This window comes from Orbicella faveolata, unplaced genomic scaffold (assembly GCF_042242905.1).
Source record: "Orbicella faveolata isolate gen_17 unplaced genomic scaffold, um_ofav_v1 contig_50, whole genome shotgun sequence".
In the NCBI taxonomy this organism is placed as follows: Eukaryota; Metazoa; Cnidaria; class Anthozoa; order Scleractinia; family Merulinidae; genus Orbicella; species Orbicella faveolata.
In genome coordinates, this window is record NW_028301581.1 from 2,528,834 (window position 1) to 2,549,747 (window position 20,914).

General features: G+C 38.4%; 1 protein-coding gene and 1 long non-coding RNA gene across 2 annotated transcripts in view; one reads left to right on the top strand and one right to left on the bottom strand.

The window, feature by feature from the left end:
- LOC149095594 (uncharacterized) overlaps positions 1–13,870 on the top strand; it is a 30,336-nt gene extending 16,466 nt beyond the window's left edge. Inside the window, exon 5 of the long non-coding RNA XR_016204828.1 lies at positions 13,594–13,870. This is a non-coding gene — a long non-coding RNA (uncharacterized LOC149095594). The remainder of the gene's footprint in view (positions 1–13,593) is intronic.
- Positions 13,871–13,981: 111 nt separating this feature from the next.
- On the bottom strand, positions 13,982–20,223 carry LOC110047879 (uncharacterized). Its single transcript, XM_089281934.1, has 5 exons — positions 19,925–20,223; positions 19,229–19,381; positions 18,508–18,731; positions 17,463–17,554; positions 13,982–17,214 (listed from the first exon to the last, which is right to left on the bottom strand). The coding sequence occupies exons 1-5, from the start codon at positions 20,168–20,170 to the stop codon at positions 17,060–17,062; spliced, it is 870 nt and encodes a 289-aa protein (XP_089138060.1). The 5' UTR covers positions 20,171–20,223; the 3' UTR covers positions 13,982–17,059.
- Positions 20,224–20,914: the final 691 nt, after the last annotated feature.

Sequence of the window (20,914 nt, forward strand, 5' to 3'; positions counted from 1 at the left end):
CTAGTATTCTGTGCAACAACTTGAAATAGAATTGTCTTAACTTATCCCGAGTGATTTTATAATTGTTTTGGATACAGTTCACCCAATTGTCAGCAACTTCAGGACAATTTTTCCGCCATGATTTAATAGTAGTAGGTTCTGTTTTGATTTCCTCTACAAAAAGTTTATAACACTGCTTGCAAAAAGTTTTCTTTAAATTGAGAGTGATATCTTTAGATAGTTGGAAATGTGTGGTTCCAGAAAATATCCATACCCTGCCACGGATGGTCAATGGAAATTCCTAGGGGGTGGGGGGGCTAAAAGATAGAAATTTCTGAGGGGTATGGGGGTACCAACGAGAACAATTTTCCAGGGTTATCCACAAATGACACGAAGCGTGCGAAACAAACTTACCTCAATTATTTTGATTTGTAACACCATAAAATTTGAAACAGATGCCCTTTCCAAAAAGAAATTCAAGATGTTAGTCTCAAACGCCTTTTTCTTTGCTGGGAGATCACGGTCATCCTTTGGACGAAGCATCATTCACTTTACACTTTCGTGCGCTCTGCACGCGAGACAAATCAAGATGGCCGACCATAGCAAGTTAGTACCCAGATCCCTAGGTCTCATGTCTACCGGAAGAAAACAATTCTACACCGGAAGTTTATTTTTTCTTTATTAACTTTAACTGTCAATCCTCACTAGATCTGTAAAAGTTAAACGTGCAAAATTATACACAAAGCGAGCACTAAAATGATTTATAAACTCATAAATATTTTCATCGAGAAGCCTTTTCTTAGAAATTAGTACTTTCCTTGTTTCTCCGCATGGTTAGCGGGCAATTACAACACCCACTGGATTGATGAGTCCTTTTTAAATTTATGACTTGAACAAAACGTAAAAAACAACTTAATGCGAAATTGATAAAAGAGCCAAAGTATTTAATTCGCTAAAAAGTGTAGCAAACGTATTACTTGCAAAATATTCGGTACCTAGAGGATTCACCGCTTAGCATATGGAGTCATCGCTATCGCTCTCAGTAGGCTGGCTTTCAACTCTTAACAATTTTTTTCGAGCTTCCGTCGCTTTCCTAAGGGCATCCTGGGCCTTTCTAAGTTCTGCCATCTGAGCATCTAAGTCTTTCTCAACCTCATCTACTCTGGCAGAGGCTAGTTTTCATTCAGACTTATTTGTACTGTCAACAAATTCCTGCCTGGCTGTTGTTAAATTTTCTTGGGTTTTTCGCAAAGCGGAAACAGCTGCGTCGACACGTTCCGTTTTTCTCAACTGTCTTCTTCGACATTTGAAACTTTTTCAGTTCATCAGTTGAACATTTTGAGGCGATTTCCTTGTTGACTTCCTCGATTTGATCTTTTAAAATGTCAGTTTTCTTTAGTGACCACGCAACATTGATCACTCCTTGGATCTCTCCGGGCTTGAAGGTTTTGAGAGCGTTGCTCCTGCATAATTCTTCTGCTTTGTCATTCCAAAACTGTCGGTACGACTTTTGTATACCTGTGCTTTCATTGACCTCTTGCTCACTGAATAAGTTCACCTTTCGTGCTCTAGCTGCCGAAAAAGGTGTAGGAGAAGGTTGTGGTGTTGCTGTGCTGGGTCCGCACATGTCAACTCGTGTCGGTTGGTGACTGATCTTGGTTTTTTCGTGGTGGAACTTGATCTTGATTGCCATCTCTTGATTTAGTTGGTGCGTGGTTTAAGTCCGGTTCATTGGCCTTTAAGTTGATCACTTGTTCTCTAAGCAAGTAAACTGCAAAATTAGTTTTTTCCTTTAGCACGCACTGGCTCAATTTTATAGCCGCTTCTTGTTTGACATCAATGACGATGCACTTGTTGTTTAGCAATCTGGTGAACTTGTAATGCGGTGGCAACACGTCGCTGACCTGTTCATCTAAAGTGTCGTGGCGAAACGTTTTCAGGCTACTATCAAAATTCTCGATTATCACTGAACAAGAAATACTTTCGTTCACATAAACAAGGAGATCCGACATGTTTGTGATAACTTTGAAAACAAGGCGACTGGCAGTTTTGAAACTCTCATGGGAGTGATCAGCGGATTTGACAAGTTAAGAGTGAATGCCTATAGAAATGGACCTAAATCGCCTATCAATGGCACAAGTCGAAAAATTGATTTCGCTTGTATTTTGTCCATAGATAGGTCCTAGTAAGAATAGAAATGGACCATAGTTAGTTTCTGCTAATACAGCTTTCTTTGGTAGAAATACGCCAAAAACGATTTCGACCCGATTGGGCTCAAAAACTACTTCCTGTTTTGCTGAATTTTCCGAATATTTGATTGCTTCGCGCTCCGCAGAACAGCTACTTGAGAATCTTTCAATGGATTTTATATTCAGTTCAGGTCTTCGTGGTATGACTGAACGAAAAATAAAATAAATCAAAGTCAGTTTTGAGCCCGAAAAGAGATCAAACTGACACGCAAAATTGTACAGTGTGTCGCAAGAGAATTATTGCGTGAAAACATCGCCATATTTTTCTATGGGCTATAACTTTAAATACCATAAAAACACTTTCTACGGGTTAAATAAACACCCACCTGTTAGGATATCAAAAAATATCTCTGGGCAAATGGTTTCAAGTCGCCCGCCTTGGCCCGTGTTTCTCGTAGATTTTGCCCAAAATCCGCCGTTGGAATGTAAGTAATTGCGTGACGCGGATAGCCACTCTCGAGTAAAATATTCGTTTCCAGCAATCCGATGAAAGCAGTTTTTGAAACGTTGTGTGGATAAAATAATGGAAAATGTTTTTTTGTTGTTTTTGTTGTTGTTGTTGTTTTTTTTGTTTAAGTTAGTATAAATATATGTTTTTTTCATTTGCATTGCGACACCCACGACATCCATGATAAAGAACGTTACTACAGTACTCCGGGAAATGATTTTAACACTTGTTTATTTTGTTGATTTCACTGATAACTTACAACACAGTGGCAGTTTTAGAGATACACTTAACCAATCCTCTATGGTTTATGGCAATTGAATCATTGACTGAGAAATAAAGTCAACTGGAAATACCATAATTTCTATAGACTACTAACTGCGTGACGGCATCTCAGCTCTTCTAGCTGTGTAGAAAATTTGTACCTACACAATATGCTCAAACTCAGCTAGGAAACCCGGAATTTCTTGAATTGAATTAGCCGAGGAAGAAATTGCGTTTAAGTTTCAATCATACTGGGAAAAAAATCCATCTTTTCTACTTTGGTTGTTTGATCAATTAACTGAAATTTGCAGATCAAAACACTGGTAGACAAATAAACATTTCCGTGGTCGATCTAGGACTAGGTTTACACTAAAGGAGTTCCCGAATTCATCAATTTTAGAGTATTCGGATTAGTAGGGGTTTACAGTGAAAGGATATTCGGATTCTTAACCGTTTATACACGACGATAACTCCGGGAACATTCATGATGGAATGGTTAACAAGCAGTTTGTTGCCTCCACAACGAGAAACAAAATGCCTCCGAAAATAAGGCTAGGGGTAGGTTGAGACAGTCTGAAGTTTTCTTTCAACTCGCTGACCACGGTACTATTGTCCATCATGTCAGGTCCCTCCAGGTATTTATTTAGGGTTTAGGGTCGAAAACCGTCGAGGTTTTCGATCGTGCCATCGTCGTCATCTGCGCAGTAAAGTATAAACTGGGTTTCTGAGGAGTATGGCATTACCCATTATAAAAGTGATTACCTACACCTGAAACAGCACGAGGTAATCACCCAGCGACCGCCATCAAATGGCCATCAATGTGCCAACGACTCGACTACGACTGGATCATGTAATCCGCCATTTTTGTTCCACCGCAAACTCAAAAGATCACAGGCGGAAAAATATCTGGTTTCGAGAGAAAATCGTGCACACGACAGCACTCTCCGGATTCAAAAGTTTTCGGATTCAAAGTTCCCACTTTAAATTCCGGATTCAAAATCTCCGGAGACACGACCAAACCGGGGAGTTTTTATTTCGGTTTCGTCCACTTTTGTGTAAACAGCAAAATCAATCCAGCACTAAAACGTTCCGGATTCATCACGAATCCGGAACAATTTCCTCTAGTGTAAACCTACAATCCTGGCCATAAGTTGTTGGGACACCTCCCCTTTATGCGCGCTAAAACCCACGATTTCAACTACGTCCTTAACGTTTTAGAACAAAAGATGAATAGAAGCAAGTACAATTGACCTCTCCCCTAGCAATGTTGCATGAAAATGAAGCTATTCTGAAGACTAGATCGGATGTGGGAAAAAAGGAAAAAGGGACAACAGAAAGTGGTTAGACAGTTGTGTTGGAACCAAACGTGATTGCTGAACAATCGCTATTATTGTAATAAGACGTGAATATCTATCTTATCGTCTCTTTAGTTCGAGAATACTGTTCTAGGAGGCGAACAATTCTTCAAACGTGGCTATTCTGAAGCTATTGTCAAGGTTTTTTTTTCTTCAAGATTTTTATCAACATTGACAGGGGGGGAGAGGGGTAGGTGGGCTTGCGCGGTTTTGGTCTTAAAAGAGGCTGCCTGTGAAGCCATCTGCCGTAACTGTCCGAACACTTTTGACCAGGATTGTAGTCTTAAATGAACAGCGAACATCCATCTTGTTTTGTTCGCGGAAGTCGGTCACGGAAGAGCGAATTTCAATGAAATATATATATAATTTGATTAAGCAATTAGCCAAAAATAGGTTGGCCGCCAAAACAGTTTAGGGTTTAGCCTAACTCTAGCCTTAAGTTTTAAGGCTGAAGAAAAAAAAGGAAAAAGCATTGAGCATTTCAGTTGTTTGAAACAGAAACATTCGCGCACAATGAACTACGTATAGTACGTGGGTAACCAGGAAAGCAATCCGTCCAGCACAGTAATTGTTCAAATTAACAGCTTACCGAGACACTCGCACTGTCGATGCCTCTTGTTTATGACTTTTAGGATTTGTTTACTTTACTTTTTCCGACTTTTTAGCAGGAGAAAAAGCACTAAATGTGCTGGCACAAATAAAAAGGTTTGACCGAAAATCGATCCGTCGAAATCAACAAATACAAATTTAATCACTGTAGCATTCCTTCAGATCACGTAAGGCTACAAACCAACAATATCAACTTGTCATCACGCTTAACAAATGAACTTAGAACGATTTTCTTTCTAGAACTCGTTCTTGTAATTAAAATGATCAAAGAAAGATCGACAGCCTAAAACGTGGGGGTGGACATGGGGGTCAGAACCTCCCGCCTCCCGTACCCTGCTCTCCCGCTTCCCGTACCTTTATCTCCCGCCTCCCGCCCTTTTCCGTGCTGCTCCCGTCCCCTGTAAATTGGCAGAGTCAAAACACATTCTAGCCATTTAGCTTCACAATTCTTAAGCATTTCCCTTGTTTTAAATAATTTAACAAGATTACCACTGCCATATGTTTCAATTCAATGAGGTTTTGACCTACTTGTTTATCTTCTTTGCGTTTCGCCATTTCAGTCCATTTTCATCGGCTCTTCAGATTTGTTTCTGAAATCTGTTTTCAGTACGTGACCATGGTGACGACGTACGGGCTTAAAAGTTAATTCTAAATTGTATCTAGTTCTGATAAAGTATACGGATTTCCAGTAACCAGTCCGGCGTTTATTGGGATCAGACAATTAAATCATGGAAGTAGGACTTGTCTAAAACAAAAAAAACTCGGACGTCAAACGAACCACTCCACACTCTCCAGGGCGCTCATAAAAGCAGCATTCAGTTAAGGCATCACTACACCACGCGGTGAAATCTTTGGTCCGTTCTGATTCACGGTCGGAAAGAGCAAGCTCCCAAGGTCTTCCATGCACGGACCTTTCACTGCCGCACCGAAAAATACTGAGACCTAATAAAATTGTCTTGGACGACATTGATTTGAGATCGCCTGCTCGTCTCACCTTTTTGCAATTTGACAGCTTACGCGACACATGTGCACTCATGCCGCTTGACATTTCATGACCTATGACGTAACCACTTTCAACGGGTTTACTATTTGACCGGAGGTACGCCTGTTTTTCAGCCCAAGCGCAAAGTTTCATTTGCTCGTTTGCTCAGAGGTCTCAGAAGTGACTGAGAAGACGTTAAATGCAAGTCAAATACATTTTGGGTTCTTGTTTTTGAAAGTATTCTAATGCATTGTTGAATTAAAAAAAATTAGCGTTTCGCATTTCTCTCCCGCTTCCCGCCCTTTCCTCCCCCGCCTTCCGTACCCCTTCCGCCCCCTATTCTCCCTGGCTCCCGCCCCCTGTCCCCCTCCACTAAAACGACATAGCAGTAACACCCGAACTTCGAGTAAATTGCTTTTAATTGGCGTTTTTAATTAACGAAATTTCCAAAGCGATGACTTTCAAAATATTAAAGTTAAAAGTGGTCCATTATGTTTTTCTTTTTTCACCCAAATGTTCTAAGATAGCCATCTGCGGTTTGTTGGAAACGAATTATGTATTCAGGGTGACCGCCAGAGTCACGCAATTGTTTACATTCGCACGGCGGTTCAGTGAAAAATTCATGAGAAGCACAGGCCAAGGCGGGCGACTTAAAACCATTTGCCCAGAGATATTTTTTGATTTTCAAACAGGTGGGTGTACAGTTAACCCGTATAAAGTGTTTTTATGGCATTTAAAGTTATAGCCCATAGAAAAATATGGCGATATTTTAGTGCTATAATTCGTTTGAAACACATCGTAATATTTTGCGTTTGTGTTTGATCTCGTTTCAGGCTCAAACGAAACCTCGATTTATTTAATTTTTCACTCAGTCATACCATGAAGGCCTGAGCTGAATGTAAAGACCATTGAAAGATTCTCAAGTAGCTGTTCTCCGGAGCGCGAAGCAATCAAATATTCGGAAAATTCAGCAAAACCGGAAGTAGATTTTGAGCCTAATCGGAAAAAAATCGTTTTTCGCAAATTTCTCCCCAAAAAAACTGCATTAGCAGAAACTAACTATGGTCCGTTTGTTTACTAGCTAGGGCCAATCTATGGGCAAAAAATGAGCGAAATCAATTTTTCGACTTGTGCCGTTGTTTGGTCCATAGTTATGGGCACTGGCTCTTAACATTTCCTCTCTTGACAGTTCATATGTTTTAATTGGCCGGTTCAAATAGAAACCATGTAAAAGTTGTCAGAAAGCTGTCAAAATGTAATCAAAAAGCATTCTAAGGTGGCAACGGTGCCGTGCGCTTTAAATTTTCATTAAAGCGGGAAATACTAAGTTTAAAAAAATAGAGAATAAAAATGGTTTAAAATGTGGTAAACTGGATATTTTTTTACAGTTTTCCAGTCTGAATGTGAAAAATGATCACTTCGAGAGCGTGTTTTAAATGAGTTGCACTTTGTCGGAATTTGTCACCTTTTGTCGGTTTCAAATAATCATCAATATTGTGTGTGACACGTTTGCGATCCTTTACTTCGCGTACAGATAGCTTTGTAAGACAACCGGGTATAGTGTGTACTACTTCTAGTTTAGCATGACGCTTCAAGATCTGCGACATTTGGAAACTGTGTGCAGCAATTTCTATGCATTCTGTAGGGCATGTGAGGAACTGGACGGACAGTGGACTAAAAGTCTTGCTTGGAGAGCTGGTGAGAATGGTTCAAAACATTTCCGACCTAAACACGTGGATGAAGTCTCCCGGCAAATCATTCCAGCAAATTTTCGCAGAATGTCGGTCATTCCAATAACATCTACCGGTGACGGCAACTGCTTGTTTAATTCGGCTAGTCTGGCGATTTGTCAAACAGAAACCTTGGCCGTTAAACTGCGACTACGAACTTGCCTTGAACTTGCCAAGAACAGCAATTTTACCGAAATCACCGTGTTGGCAAACGCAAGAATTCCCTACCGCGGAAAAGATGGCCCTTGTGTGATGTCTGTAGAGACACTGTGTGACCTAACTTGTTTTTCGTCAAGTTCGTCTAAAGTTTATGGTGATAATGGCTTTGAAAGAGCCTTTGACCATGAAATCATGAGAACATGCAAGAACTATTCTTACAGCAGCACTTTGCAAATCATGGCCCTAGCGAGTGTCCTGGGGGTTCCTATTGAAATGGTTTACCCAGATGAGAAAAATAAACTCTTGCCTGTGTATCAGAACATATTCCATCCAAGACAACCCTTTAATCAGTCCAGCCTTACTGTGAGAATCATGTGGACAAACCCGCTTGGTTGGCCTGACCGCTCTAAAGAGTTCGTGGTAAACCATTTTGTTCCCTTGTTTAACGGAAGTGATCAAGCGTCAGTGGGGAAGTCGAGCTGCAAAAACGCCAGAGGAAAATGAAAACCCGTGGTTCGTTGTCACTAATAAACGGAAGTCAAGTGCGAAAATAAACCTTTCAACCGGGATACACACAGATGGCAAAACAAGCAGGAACCCTCAAGATTTAAGGCGTTGGCAAAAGCAAAAACGAACCAGCTCAACCAGACAAAAATCGGAATTAGGGAAGAAAGAGAGGAAACCCTGTAACAGAGAAAACCCGAAAAAGGAGGCAGAAGCAGTAAAAAAAGTTGTGATGATAGACACAAGGACTCGAAGTTTGAGGATTTGGAGGCAAGAAAAGAACAAAATGTCGAAGCCTACGAAGGAATACCAGGAGTACCTCTTACGAAAAAGATATACTGAGGATACAGCAAATACACACTTCATAAGTGAAGATAAAACTGAAAGTGGTCAAAACACCAAGGAAAAGGAGGACACTTCTCCAAATTGTGATGAAAAGAAACAACAGAGAAGCGAAAGTAACATTTTGCAGAAGAAAGAAAAAGGCCAGGAAAATTCAAAGGTGACGAATAGCGAAATGTGTGGCCAAAGCAAAAAGGAGAAGCAAGAAATCAAATGCAAAACAGGGAAATCTGAAATTGATGCTTCAGCGACAAAAAAAGAAAAAATAGAAGTTGAGAGACCAAAACAAGATCCACAGGAAGAAATGAAGAAAGACACTAATAAGAGAAAGAATACCACACTTGAAGATGGTGACTTTCTTCCGCTGACAAAACGAAGGAGTTCGTGTGGTGATCAAACTCTTTACACGGCTTCAAATTCCGCAGTCAAGTTTATCGAAGATCGTTCTGCTTTACCATTTCCAGGTGCCTCCCGTCGCTTTTATAAAAAACAGAACAAAACAGCCGATGCAAATGTGAAGCGTACAAACTGAAGTGCCCAGTTACCAGTTATACGAAAATATGAGACAAAAACGATCGGTATGCAACGAAGCAGAGTGGAAGAATCTCTAGAAGATAATATTGAAGACATTAAATGAAAAATTTTAACCTGTAATAACGGAACACGAAGAGCTGAACTTTTGGCAACAGTCGATGTTGGAAGAGAATTACAAAAGACTATTATTTTGGAAACCTCAACAGCAGCGGCAATTTTCACGAAAACAAAGGCATCCATACTGAATGAAGAAGAAAAAAAATATTTTTGTCCAGTTTACACACATGAAAAATTATCTAAGAAACTAAACCTTGTTCAAATATACATTGACCAAAAAGCTCACATAGTGGAAGGAAAGGACACGGACATAAACAAGGTTGTTGACATAATTAGCGGAAAGTTAAACCAGTTAAATGACAGTGTTGTGAAAGGACCTATGGAAAAGAAGTTGAAAGACAACTTTGCCGATGTATTGCAGTATCTCTATAGTAAAAGGGACAGACACGTATTGGAGGCTATTATTGCCAAACTCTCGAGTGTTAAAAGCGTCGTATCCATCAAAGGAACACATTTCACAGGCAGTGTAAGCAAGCATCGTGCCACTTTAAATGCAGATTTAAAAAAATTTGAGCAGATTAAAATCGAGTCACAAACTGTACGGAATGACATGACTGTAACTCAACAACACTCTCATGTCCAACGACAGGTAGAGAAACTGAAGCAAGATACCATCAAAATAATTGCTAAAGGGAGAGGAAGAAAGCTAAAGTGTGAGGAATTTCCAGAATTAGCCAGATACATAGAGTTTGCCTTTGGAGAGGGAGACAGACTACTGCTGACCCAAGACTGATAGATTCAAGACTTTAAAGCAGCAGACAATGCTACAGTTATGCGTGACGTTAAGGAAATGCTTAACAATGTTAAACCTGAATTTAATATCTCCACTTCCTGTCTGTATACCTACACCAAAAACTACCGGAAGGGAACCCTACAAGCCAAGCGACACCATCATGGAAGGGAAGTTAATGCCAATGTTTCCTTGCATAAACTGCCGAACACTTCTGAGCAGATACATCCTATTAACTCTCACTGGACAACCTCTCATGTGAATTATCTTGTGGATTCTGCAGCAGAAAATCCTAATGGATTCTTTCTTGACTTGAAAGATGCAAAATGTGTTGTCTGTGGAGACATTGCACCGGTGCTGAAACCTGGGAGAACATGGAGAACCTTTCAAACTCCAGATCATTCTTTTGACCAGTCAAGGATAAATGCAGTTACACCAATGACACATCTTTTTATGAACATAAAGAACGAACCCCAAGAAAATGATGCAACCCTCCTCATTCCAAATACAGATGTAGTCATAAACGTCACAAGAACAGGCAAAGCCGTGACACTTATTAATCTCTCATTTTCAGAACCTGAAACAGTGTTTTGTGTGTTTAATGAATTGTTTCTCTTGATGTGTATCCCATCCCTTGATCAGTTTTTCCGCAATCCAGAAACCGGAAAACTAAAGGAAATGATGGGATTTATTGTGGACAATGGACCGTCAGAAGCTCTGAGTAATTTACTCGTTCAGATGCTGCTCGTCAGGCTTTTAAAGTTTCTTGATCTGGATAAGGCATCACAACGGTCTTTCGCACAATACTTAAGCAAAAGAAATTTTGTTGAGCGGGTTCACATGGTGGAGAATAAAGTTTTGTGTGATCATGGTCCATTTTCTTCCAAAATGGTTCACGCGGTGGCACCTCCAGGTAGTAAGGAACACAATAAAAATATGGAGCGCATGGCTCAAGATGTTGTGGACTGCATCGGGAAAGGCATATTCAACAAAGAACCTATCAAGTGTTTTAGGGGAGTTGGAAGCGAAGAAAATTACATCTTTAGGGACGAGAACGAACTAAAATCCTTAGTGTGTTGTCTGCAGAAAGAAAACTCAAGGACCAAACATCGTATTGCCCTGTTCAGTGTGAAAAGTTAACCTACTTGGAAAAGGTATGGTATGTAAAAACCAATTTCAAAGGGACATATGGTGAAGATTACAACGCGTTAACCTCTTTCAAAACAGCCTTTAAAGACAACTACAATACCACTGTGTTTAGACAAGATGAGTGCTGGCGAGGAGCAACACCTCTGGAGCGTTTCACTACCGGATTTCAAATTGTGGGAAGACGCAGTGAACTTCACTACATGGATTATGAGGAACAGAGGGACTTCCCTTCAGGACTGTGGGATGAAAGCCCTGGAATTTTTTTACCCGAAAAGGTCCTCAACATGTGTTTTAGAGTGCTACCGACCCCATCACAAGCAGTCATGACATCTGTCGCTTTTCTTGCTTGGGTTTCTCTTGATGAGGCATCAAGTTACTTCAGCACCATGCACAAGAAACTTCAAGACCAGAAGGAGGAGGACCTACAACGAGAGACCTGGAAGCTGCACCCTTTGTATCAAGAAAGTAGAGAGACACTTGTGAAAATGTGCAGTGAGTCTGGGCTACTTACTACTGGCAAGAAACATGAGCTTGTGCGGCGCATTGCAGAAAACGAAACTCGCGAAAAGGATTTAGTTAAATTGGACGAAGATGAACTCTACGATGGAGATATGGAATCAATACCGAGTTCTAGTGCTGGATTAACGAGGTTGTCTGTTGCTCAGCTGAGGCTTATTTTAAGGACTCACTGTGTTTTAGAGGTAGGAACCAAAGAAGAACTTGTCACAAGAGTAGGGCTTCTTAAGGCAGGTTACCCGGAAGCCGCCTTCTCAAGAGAGCGCTTGTGCATATTACACATCATAGAAGTGGCTCAACAAATAACTAAAGCCCAGTATGAACTCAATATGAGAACTGTTTGTCGTAGGAGAAAGTTTGGACATGGACAAGAAAATACTCTCACCACAAGAACGTCATGCATTAAGGATGGTTTGTCGCAAAAAACACCATCCATTGATGTCGACAGTGGGCAGAAGTGAAACGTACAAAGTGCTCTCGAGTCCTTAAGAGTTATTGTTGCTGAGAAAGAAGAATCATCACAGCTGAGAATTGATGAACTGGAACAAAGAAGCAGCAAAATAAATGACAGAGGTGAAAGCAAGATGGTGAAGAAATCTAAAACCAAAAAGGAAAAGGTATTAAAAAGTGAGGAAGGCCAAAAAGGTATGGAATGTCCACAGAGAAGAAAACGACCACCTGTGAACCTAAGAGATCAACCAGAAGAATTGAAAGGCAGGGAGGAATTCGTTGTCAGTCGATGTTGTGTACATATGGTACTTTAAGGATCATGCGGTTTATGGCCTGGATGGTACTGGAGCCCTTGTTGATGGGGTCATTCGTCCAGCTTGAGATAATAAAGAGATTAAGCATGAAGTGATGTTGATTTGAACAAACTAACAGAAATTCAACTATATTGAAATTTTCAATATAGTTGAATTTCTTTTTGTATACAACGGTCTGTACTCTACAAGATAACGTTCGGAAGTTGCTTTTTTACAAGATTTTTAGGAGGAATGCCATGCCTTTTGTTACTGTTAACTGGGATATTATTCGTAGATTTTTAACTTAAGTTGATGAAGGACTTTTTGAGTTACTGTTTTCTTTGTCATATAATGTCAGATGTGTACTTAGAGTCATTGCTTTATATGCTTAAATGTTACTAGTGCTTATAAATGGGGTCTTCTGCAGTATCAAAGCGAAGTGGTAAACATTGTGTATTTGTACATGACATAAGGAGGGGTTCGCAATGCATTGTAGAGCGATTCCAAATTGTCTTTTTGTTTGGTCGAATACCTTTTGTTTGAGTACCTGCGGAGTGAAAAAAACGTAATTACATGACTTTTTTACTAGGATTTAACACTGTTGCGTGCGCTTGGAGGTTATTTCTACATGTTAAAGTCAATATTATGTTAGCTGATCGTAGGTGAGTAGACACAAATTAGCTTACAGATCGATGTTCAGCTGTCAGATTGTTATTTGAAGATTCGTTCATGTCAGTTGTCAAATATCAACAATTTTTGAAGTCTTACGTTTCGGTTTACAACTGCACAATCAGCCGAAATACAACAACTATTTCTAAGCTCGTCAATACATCGTTTGTCATCTGGAGTGGACAGTGCATCATGTTACGAAATACTGCGCTGTTGTAAGACAAAAAGAATGTGTACTGTAGTTATTAAAGCATTGCATGTAAACTAAGAAAGTGATGCCTGATTTATTTAAGCGTACAATGCTAAAAACTTGTTAAGGCTTAAAAGTGACCCAAAAAAACTGGAAAATCCTGGGGGGTGGGGGGTCCACCACAGACCCTCTGGAATGGAAATTCCAGGGGGGTGGGGGGGTTAAAACTGAACGACCATCCGTGGGGGGATATGGATATTTTCTGGAAACACACATTAACAAAAAAATGAACCTTACATCACTAGTACAAACTCTTTATTTCAACAGCTCACATGGCATGATGGGCACATCCCAGAAAACCTCCTTTAAGTGGAAGTCGGTGGCGACCATGAGCAAGATTCAGTGAAGTGTGAGTTTCCAGCTTGCAAGTGTGGTAAAACTAAATTCCAGTAAAAGTACAGAGGCATTTGCTGTATTTGAAGCTCAAAACACAACATTAGACCCACTACAACAAACTACAAGGGTCAGCTGGAAGATTTGTTGTAGACAACATGATGCTAAGAGATTCAAGCACATTAAAATAAATGGCATATAGTTCACTGCATTCTTCTGACTACAATGTAACCTGCAAAGTATATCTGATTGATTTTTCAAAACATGCCTGTAGAATTGAACCCCCACAGTCATGTAACCTGTTATACTTTATTTTATTCAATTTTTGCTCCCTGAAGTATAGAGAACTGCCTGCTGCATGCTTCATTATTTATTTATTTTATTGCTACCCGCTCCTCTTTTCAACTAGTGTTAAGTTTAGCTTAGTAAGCACTTGCCTGAACTTCAGTTCATGCAGTGACTTGGAGAAGGAGCTGATCAATTAGCTTTCTATAAATGGGCTACATTTTGGAGAAAACAGATATATTAAATCTTATTCTCACCACACCTCAAACATCTCGTTTCTATTTGCTTCCCAAAGTTCACAAACCTGACAATCCTGGAAGGCCGATTGTGTCAGCTTGTAACTGCCCAACAGAGAACATTGCAGCCTTCCTCAATGAAGTTATGTCACCCCTTATGACAAACTTAACCACTTATGTTAACCCATTGACTCCCGTGCCGCCCATAACCACCCATGCAAAAAACCGCTCCAATTTCCTGTGCCACCCGTGACCGCCCAAAATAAAGCACATGGAGACAATAGCCTTTCCTACCCTCCCTGAAGACTTTTTGGTTTATTGTTCTATTGTTCTTGAGGACAAATGCACCAATCCGAATTGACTTACTGAGCATATTTTTTAGAAGACTTTAGGGGTTCTTTGTAATGCTAATTCCACTTACCAGTGGCGGCACTCAGATTTTACAAAATTAGTGATTTCTTGCAATTAACATAACAGAAACAAACCGCCAAAGATGGCAGCATGTTTCTGTTCTCTCTGGGACGATAAAACGGGATGAAAAGAACCCATGACCACATCCATGTTACACAAAAAAGATAAACAGTATATTTTTTCCACTTTTTTCACCGAGAATCGTAAAACGGGTTTTGAGAAATTTAACGCAATCAAATGTATTAACATAACACCAGCAAACATAACATGACATAAGCATTTCTAGTTCACTGAAAATATATTCTACATTCTAAAAGCGTGTTATGTATTCAAAACTATCTAAAATGCACACAGCGATGTCTAAGCGTACATGTCTATGGGAACATAATGCGTGAGGAGAATATTCCTTTCCACTGCATACACGGCTTATTAACCTTGTTCTAACACTCTCCTAAGTCAGTTTCAGCAAAGCCACGACAGCAATCAAACACCAATTCTACAAGTTGCCTTATTATTATAAAACGCTCACAGCTCGCAACACCACAAGAGATAACAAACTAGTGTTTAGGGCGCACTCCTGAGATAAATAATAAATGAAAAGCCCCCATCGAACCTTTCCAAATTAACATCAACAAGGATGGCAGGTGTGACTGGGACATTCAACTGAGGATCGGGAAAGTGTGCTTAATTTTTGTTTTTAGACTTGATTTTCAAATTTCTTATTTACTACAGTCAACACATGACTTAATGAAAAATACCAATTCAACCTACCAAGGGTAAAAACAACCACTTAAAGGTCACATGCACATTTTTTATACTTCATACCCAGGAGACAGAACAACAATTCAGTAAAAATGAATGTCCCATTTTGGTACATTTCATCATTACATTGTGCTTTCCCTTATACTGACCCTATGGCAAAATCACAAATGAAAAACCTTCAGAACAATCACTAACTGTTTGTTCATTTTCTTCTATTTCATTGATGAAAATCTTTCTTAGTAAATACTATCATTGTTATTATTGGTCACTTACTTTCAATAAAGTCTTTTGACTATGCATGAATATATTTTCATCTAACTATTACCTTAAAGTTGTGCTACTTGTGATTTTGTGATGATAATGTGTTTCTATCAAATTAAACTACAATAAAATAGCAAACTCTTATAAAAAAGGAGCATTAACAAGTCACTTACTCCTTCCAAGCCTATCCAATCATAGGGATTACATTTGTCTTTGCACCATTTGTCAACATGGTTTCTAAAAAGAAGCTTGTCGACTACCATATCCATTTCGCCAAGCTTCCTGGAAACATTGGTTAGCCCTTTCCTTACTGGATTCATACAAAATTTCTTTAACTGGCAGGCATCGTCATAAATTATTCTCTATGCAAAATAAGATTATAATAAAAATAATTCATTACCTTTTTCACTTATCTTCATTGATTATGAGCCTCATACAATTGCAATACATCCTTGCAATCATGTTTTTACAACCCATTAGAAACACAATACATGTCAATATCATTTTCCCTTATCTTCACTGATTATGAGCCTCATACTATTGCAATAGGACAGTTTATCATATGTACTTCCAGTCATGTTTTTATAACCCGATAGGAAACAAGGTACATGTCATTATTTCTTAAAGATAAATACTAGTTAATAATAAAGTGTATTATCGTTTCTCTCACGATGTAGTCACTTGAGATGTAGATCGCGACGTTTCGACTGCTTACTGCTAGTCTTCTTCAGGCGATAAGGTCGACTGATTGCACGGTATCATTTATATCACAAAGGTCGGCTGTGATTGGTGCATTTCGATCCTCCTATTGTTCCATTGTTCCGGCGAGTAGCTGTTCCCTCAGTGGTCCGCTGTTGCACCGTTCTCCTGTTGTTGTGTTTCTTGATCATGGGTATCCATGCTTCAGGAATTTCAATTCCACTATCCCTGTTGATGTTGTTAGGGTGAAGTCTTATGTGAATAGCTTCCTTGACCCTACGTGTGTACCAGTGAGGATCTCGTTCAATAAACTTGACCTCATTCCAGATAGGATAGTGGCCGGTCTCGTGGGTGTGTTTAGAAATGGCGAAGGTCTGAGTTCGGGTGAGTCGTATATCCCTGTCATGTTCTTTGATCCTCTCCTGCATAGATCTCCCTGTTTCCCCGATGTAGACTTTGCCGCACTCACAGGGAATCCTGTAGACAACACCATCTTGTTCGGCCGGGTTGACGGTGTCCTTTGGTCACACTAAGTGTGACCAAAGTGTCGTGTCGGACTTAAAGATGGCGCGAATGCCTTGTTGTTCTAGGCAGTAGCGGAGAGACTCCGAAACTCCTTATAGTTATATCCCATATTAATTAACAATCATCTAAACCAATTACCTTACACAATAACTACAACACTATTTAGACTGGCATGAACAATTACAAACAAAACAAATTTGACCCATCCATCGACAAGGCAATCACATTTCCACTTCAAGAACATTACCTGTCTCATTAAATTCCCATTTTGACATTACATCATGAAGGATTCCATAGACTTGGGATTTTGATTCACAAATAAATAGTTTGTATACAAAGAAAATTATCCCACAGGGCCTCATTCCAAAGAATGTACCTGAAAATGAAGAAGGATATTTTAACAGTTCTGTAAGGACCATTACTTACAAGTTTTTCCAACATGCTTCAAATTTATCTCGTTAGATATTGAAAATTAACATAACTGATTAAATTCCTATATTCAGACCATTTCAATCAGGTTGTCAGGCATATCTATATGAATGTCTATTTTTCATAACTGTTATGTACATCATTATAATACAGTAATAAGTTTCGCACTTATTGGTAATTACTAATAATGTTTACCTGCAGAGCGAAAATGTTTCCTTTGAATATGCTTTGATTTTTCCGTATTACATTTCTCTACTTTGTCTTCATTGCTATCAGCAAAGGCATTTCTTAGTAAAATAGGAAAAAAACCATATTATAAAAATACCAATATAATAATAAACTAAAATCAAAATATTATAACATAACTAAAGCAAAGTGCACGCTCTGATTGGTTAATTTAGCGTCTACTATTTGCCCATGGGTCTATGCTGATGATGTGTGTGCCAATGTTTACAAAGCAAATCTTTTGACAGACATTGTTTCCAAAGTAATGACCGACGTCCTTCTGCCAGAAATGAGAAACTGTCTTCACAGTTGTCTGAAGATGAAACTTTATCGAGTTACTGGTGTGCAGTCGGTTGTCATGAATGAATTTTCGCGCGCTTGTTTTCTCTTGTCATGTAAGACTACATGAACATTTTTTTGTGATGTAACTCAATAAAAGGACTTCTGTTGTTCCGATGTCTGAATGTTATGTTATAAAACAAATGGTAAACGCCATAGCGTGCACTATTGAGTTATGGATGCACTTGGGAGATTTGCTAAGCACTCAAGACGTTAGAGTCGCACGAGGCTATCGCCTCGTGCGACTCTTACGCTTCTTTCGTGCTTAGCAACCTCCTGCGTGCATCCATAACTCAATAGTGCACGCTATGGCGTTTACCATTTGTTAATTAGTAAGCAACCAGTAGAGGAATCTAAAATCACAATATTATTAGTCAACAACAAGACTTAGTAGAAGAATCACTAACTCCAAACCAATAAATGATAATAAAAACAAAACCTATTAACACAGTTAATAAAAAATTGCCACTACAAATAACTTAATTAAGTTAGTTTCTTAAAAACTTTACTGCTAAAGTCAATGTTATATTGCTTCCTTTAAACAGGTTCCACTGTACATAAATAATGCATTTTTAATTACCTCACAATCAACTATGAAAACTTGCAACTGCCATTTCAATATTACACAAACATTTTTGCTCTATCATAAAAATTCAATCGTGCAATAATATCTTACCCAACAGGAATATCATTGCCAATTCTCCTTCGTTTTACAGTTGACTCCACAGTAACTCCTGCCACTTGAAATGATTGAATGGTTGTAGCACCATACACTTTGTTTATATCCCAAATGGTCACCAATTTCTCTCTCTCGCCTTTCTCAAACCTTGCACGCAACGCTGATGGGACATTTTGCTCTGGTTCCCAACCCTCTGTTCCATTATTCCCAATCCAACGAACCTGTAAAATTAATTGGTAACACGGTCTTATATTATAAGAATAAAAAACCTGTCAAGTAATAAATTTTACTCCATTTGTTACACAGCATACCTGCCACAATTAGTAATTCTCAACCTTGTAAATCTGCCAAAATGGTTGAAACAGATGGACTCTGATTTAAGTTACAGTATTTGTACTCTTAGCAGTGATGAATTATTAACAATACAACAATTTTCAAACACTCGGTTTCATTATTCCAATCAAATGAACCTATAAAATCAATGTTACATAGCCTCTATTACAGAATAAAAAACCTGTCAAGTAATAAATTTTAATTTGTTTCACATCATGCCTACCACAGCAAAGTTACAAACAAGAATTTTGTTTTCACTTGAACTAAAAGACTGTTATTGAAATACCTACAAAGAAATAATTATCAAAACAAAAAAATATTTATACATAGCATCCTATCACTGTGTTCCATTACTTATAATAAAGAACCCACACAACATACCTTAAAAAAACTTTTTTTTACGTAGCGTCTTCATATCTAATACTTCAGCAACTTGTCCCCAGTCTGCTGTTTTTACCTTGTTCTTAGCACTTCTTAAAACAGGTCCCAGATTCTTTCCCAACACAGCTTCAAACTCTTCTAAATTTGGCTTCTTCACCTGTAATAAACCAATATTGAAGTAATACTATTACCCCATTTAATTAAATATTGTTTTTCTTTGCCCCACAAAAAGTTAAAATGATTGCCCCAATTTAAAAACCAAAACATACATAGGATTATTCGATATATTGTATTATACCATCACAGAATTACAGACAAAATCTATAACACCCAAATATAAAATTCATACTGATACTCTACTTATTTTAATCAATTTCCTAATAAGTAAAAAACATACCAACAGAATCACAGACAAAATCTGTAACACCCAAATGTCAATTTAATACTTATACTTTGCTTATTTTAATCAATTCCCTAATCATAATTAAAACCATACCAATAATCTGTTATTATGGTTTAAAAAAAGACTTCTGTACATCAATGCCCAATGTCTGTACACATCCCTTGTAGAACACCCATATCTGTGACCTATCATATAATTTGCACATACCATGATAATATTAAGCAATTAAAAACTCTTGAATTGAGTGATGCGATAATCAATCTAGTTTTAGAAATAAATACAATATAAGGTACACACCTTATCCAATTCCTGGTGGTCAACAAGGTGTTCTTCACAAAATCGAGTGCTAAATTTTGGTGTGTTTGTGCATCCAGTCTTTATCTCATCAGGGAGAGAGTCATACTCAATAAATCCACTTCCTTTTGCCATACAGCATTCTTGATTGTTGTCAAAATTACCATCTAACACGAGGTTCTTCTTGCAACCACTAATGTCACATTGGTGCACTAAACAACAAATCACATTCAATAAAATGTTAAACATTATTTATGTTATAATTGATAAACTTCAAACAAACCCTGAAGGCAGCAATACCTCTGCACAAAATCCTAACGAATAATCCTGAACTGACTTACTCCATTCATAAAAATCCAAACTCGTATTGGTATGATAATTATTGATTATCTTTTAATTGCACCAATATGATACCTTTCAATTTGCATAATATAATTTAAGGCCTACAAATTCGAAGGAAAACTTTATTAAAAGTAAAGGACAAATCCCAGGAATATGAAATACTAACCAGAATTTGTACATATGTAAGATAAAATACAACACATTGTCAAATAATCTAAGAAAAAATTATAACATTAACCTTAAGTTTGATTAAGCATAACTTACTGATCCACTTTTTTATAAATCCATCATGAAACAGGGGGGAAATCACCGCTATCAATTCATTCAAATCTGCTGGAATGGGCATTTCATTCAATGGCAATAATTCATACTCCTGCACCCTGTTCAAACTCCAATACAAAAGCAAACCCTCTTCTGATCTTCTCTGATTCAGTCTGCAATACTGTCTGAGCTCTTCTTTTAAAACCCCACTGATAATGTGAATATCAAGCATTAAGCTTCTATACCCATTTTCTTCTGCCTTAATCGCCATTCATTACAATATAAATTGAACTAACAATGTTAAAGTAATCACAAATTGTTCCCTGCTTCGTTTATCTGCCATTTTGAATTACGGACAGGTTAGCACTGTGCACTCTTTCCAAGACTCTT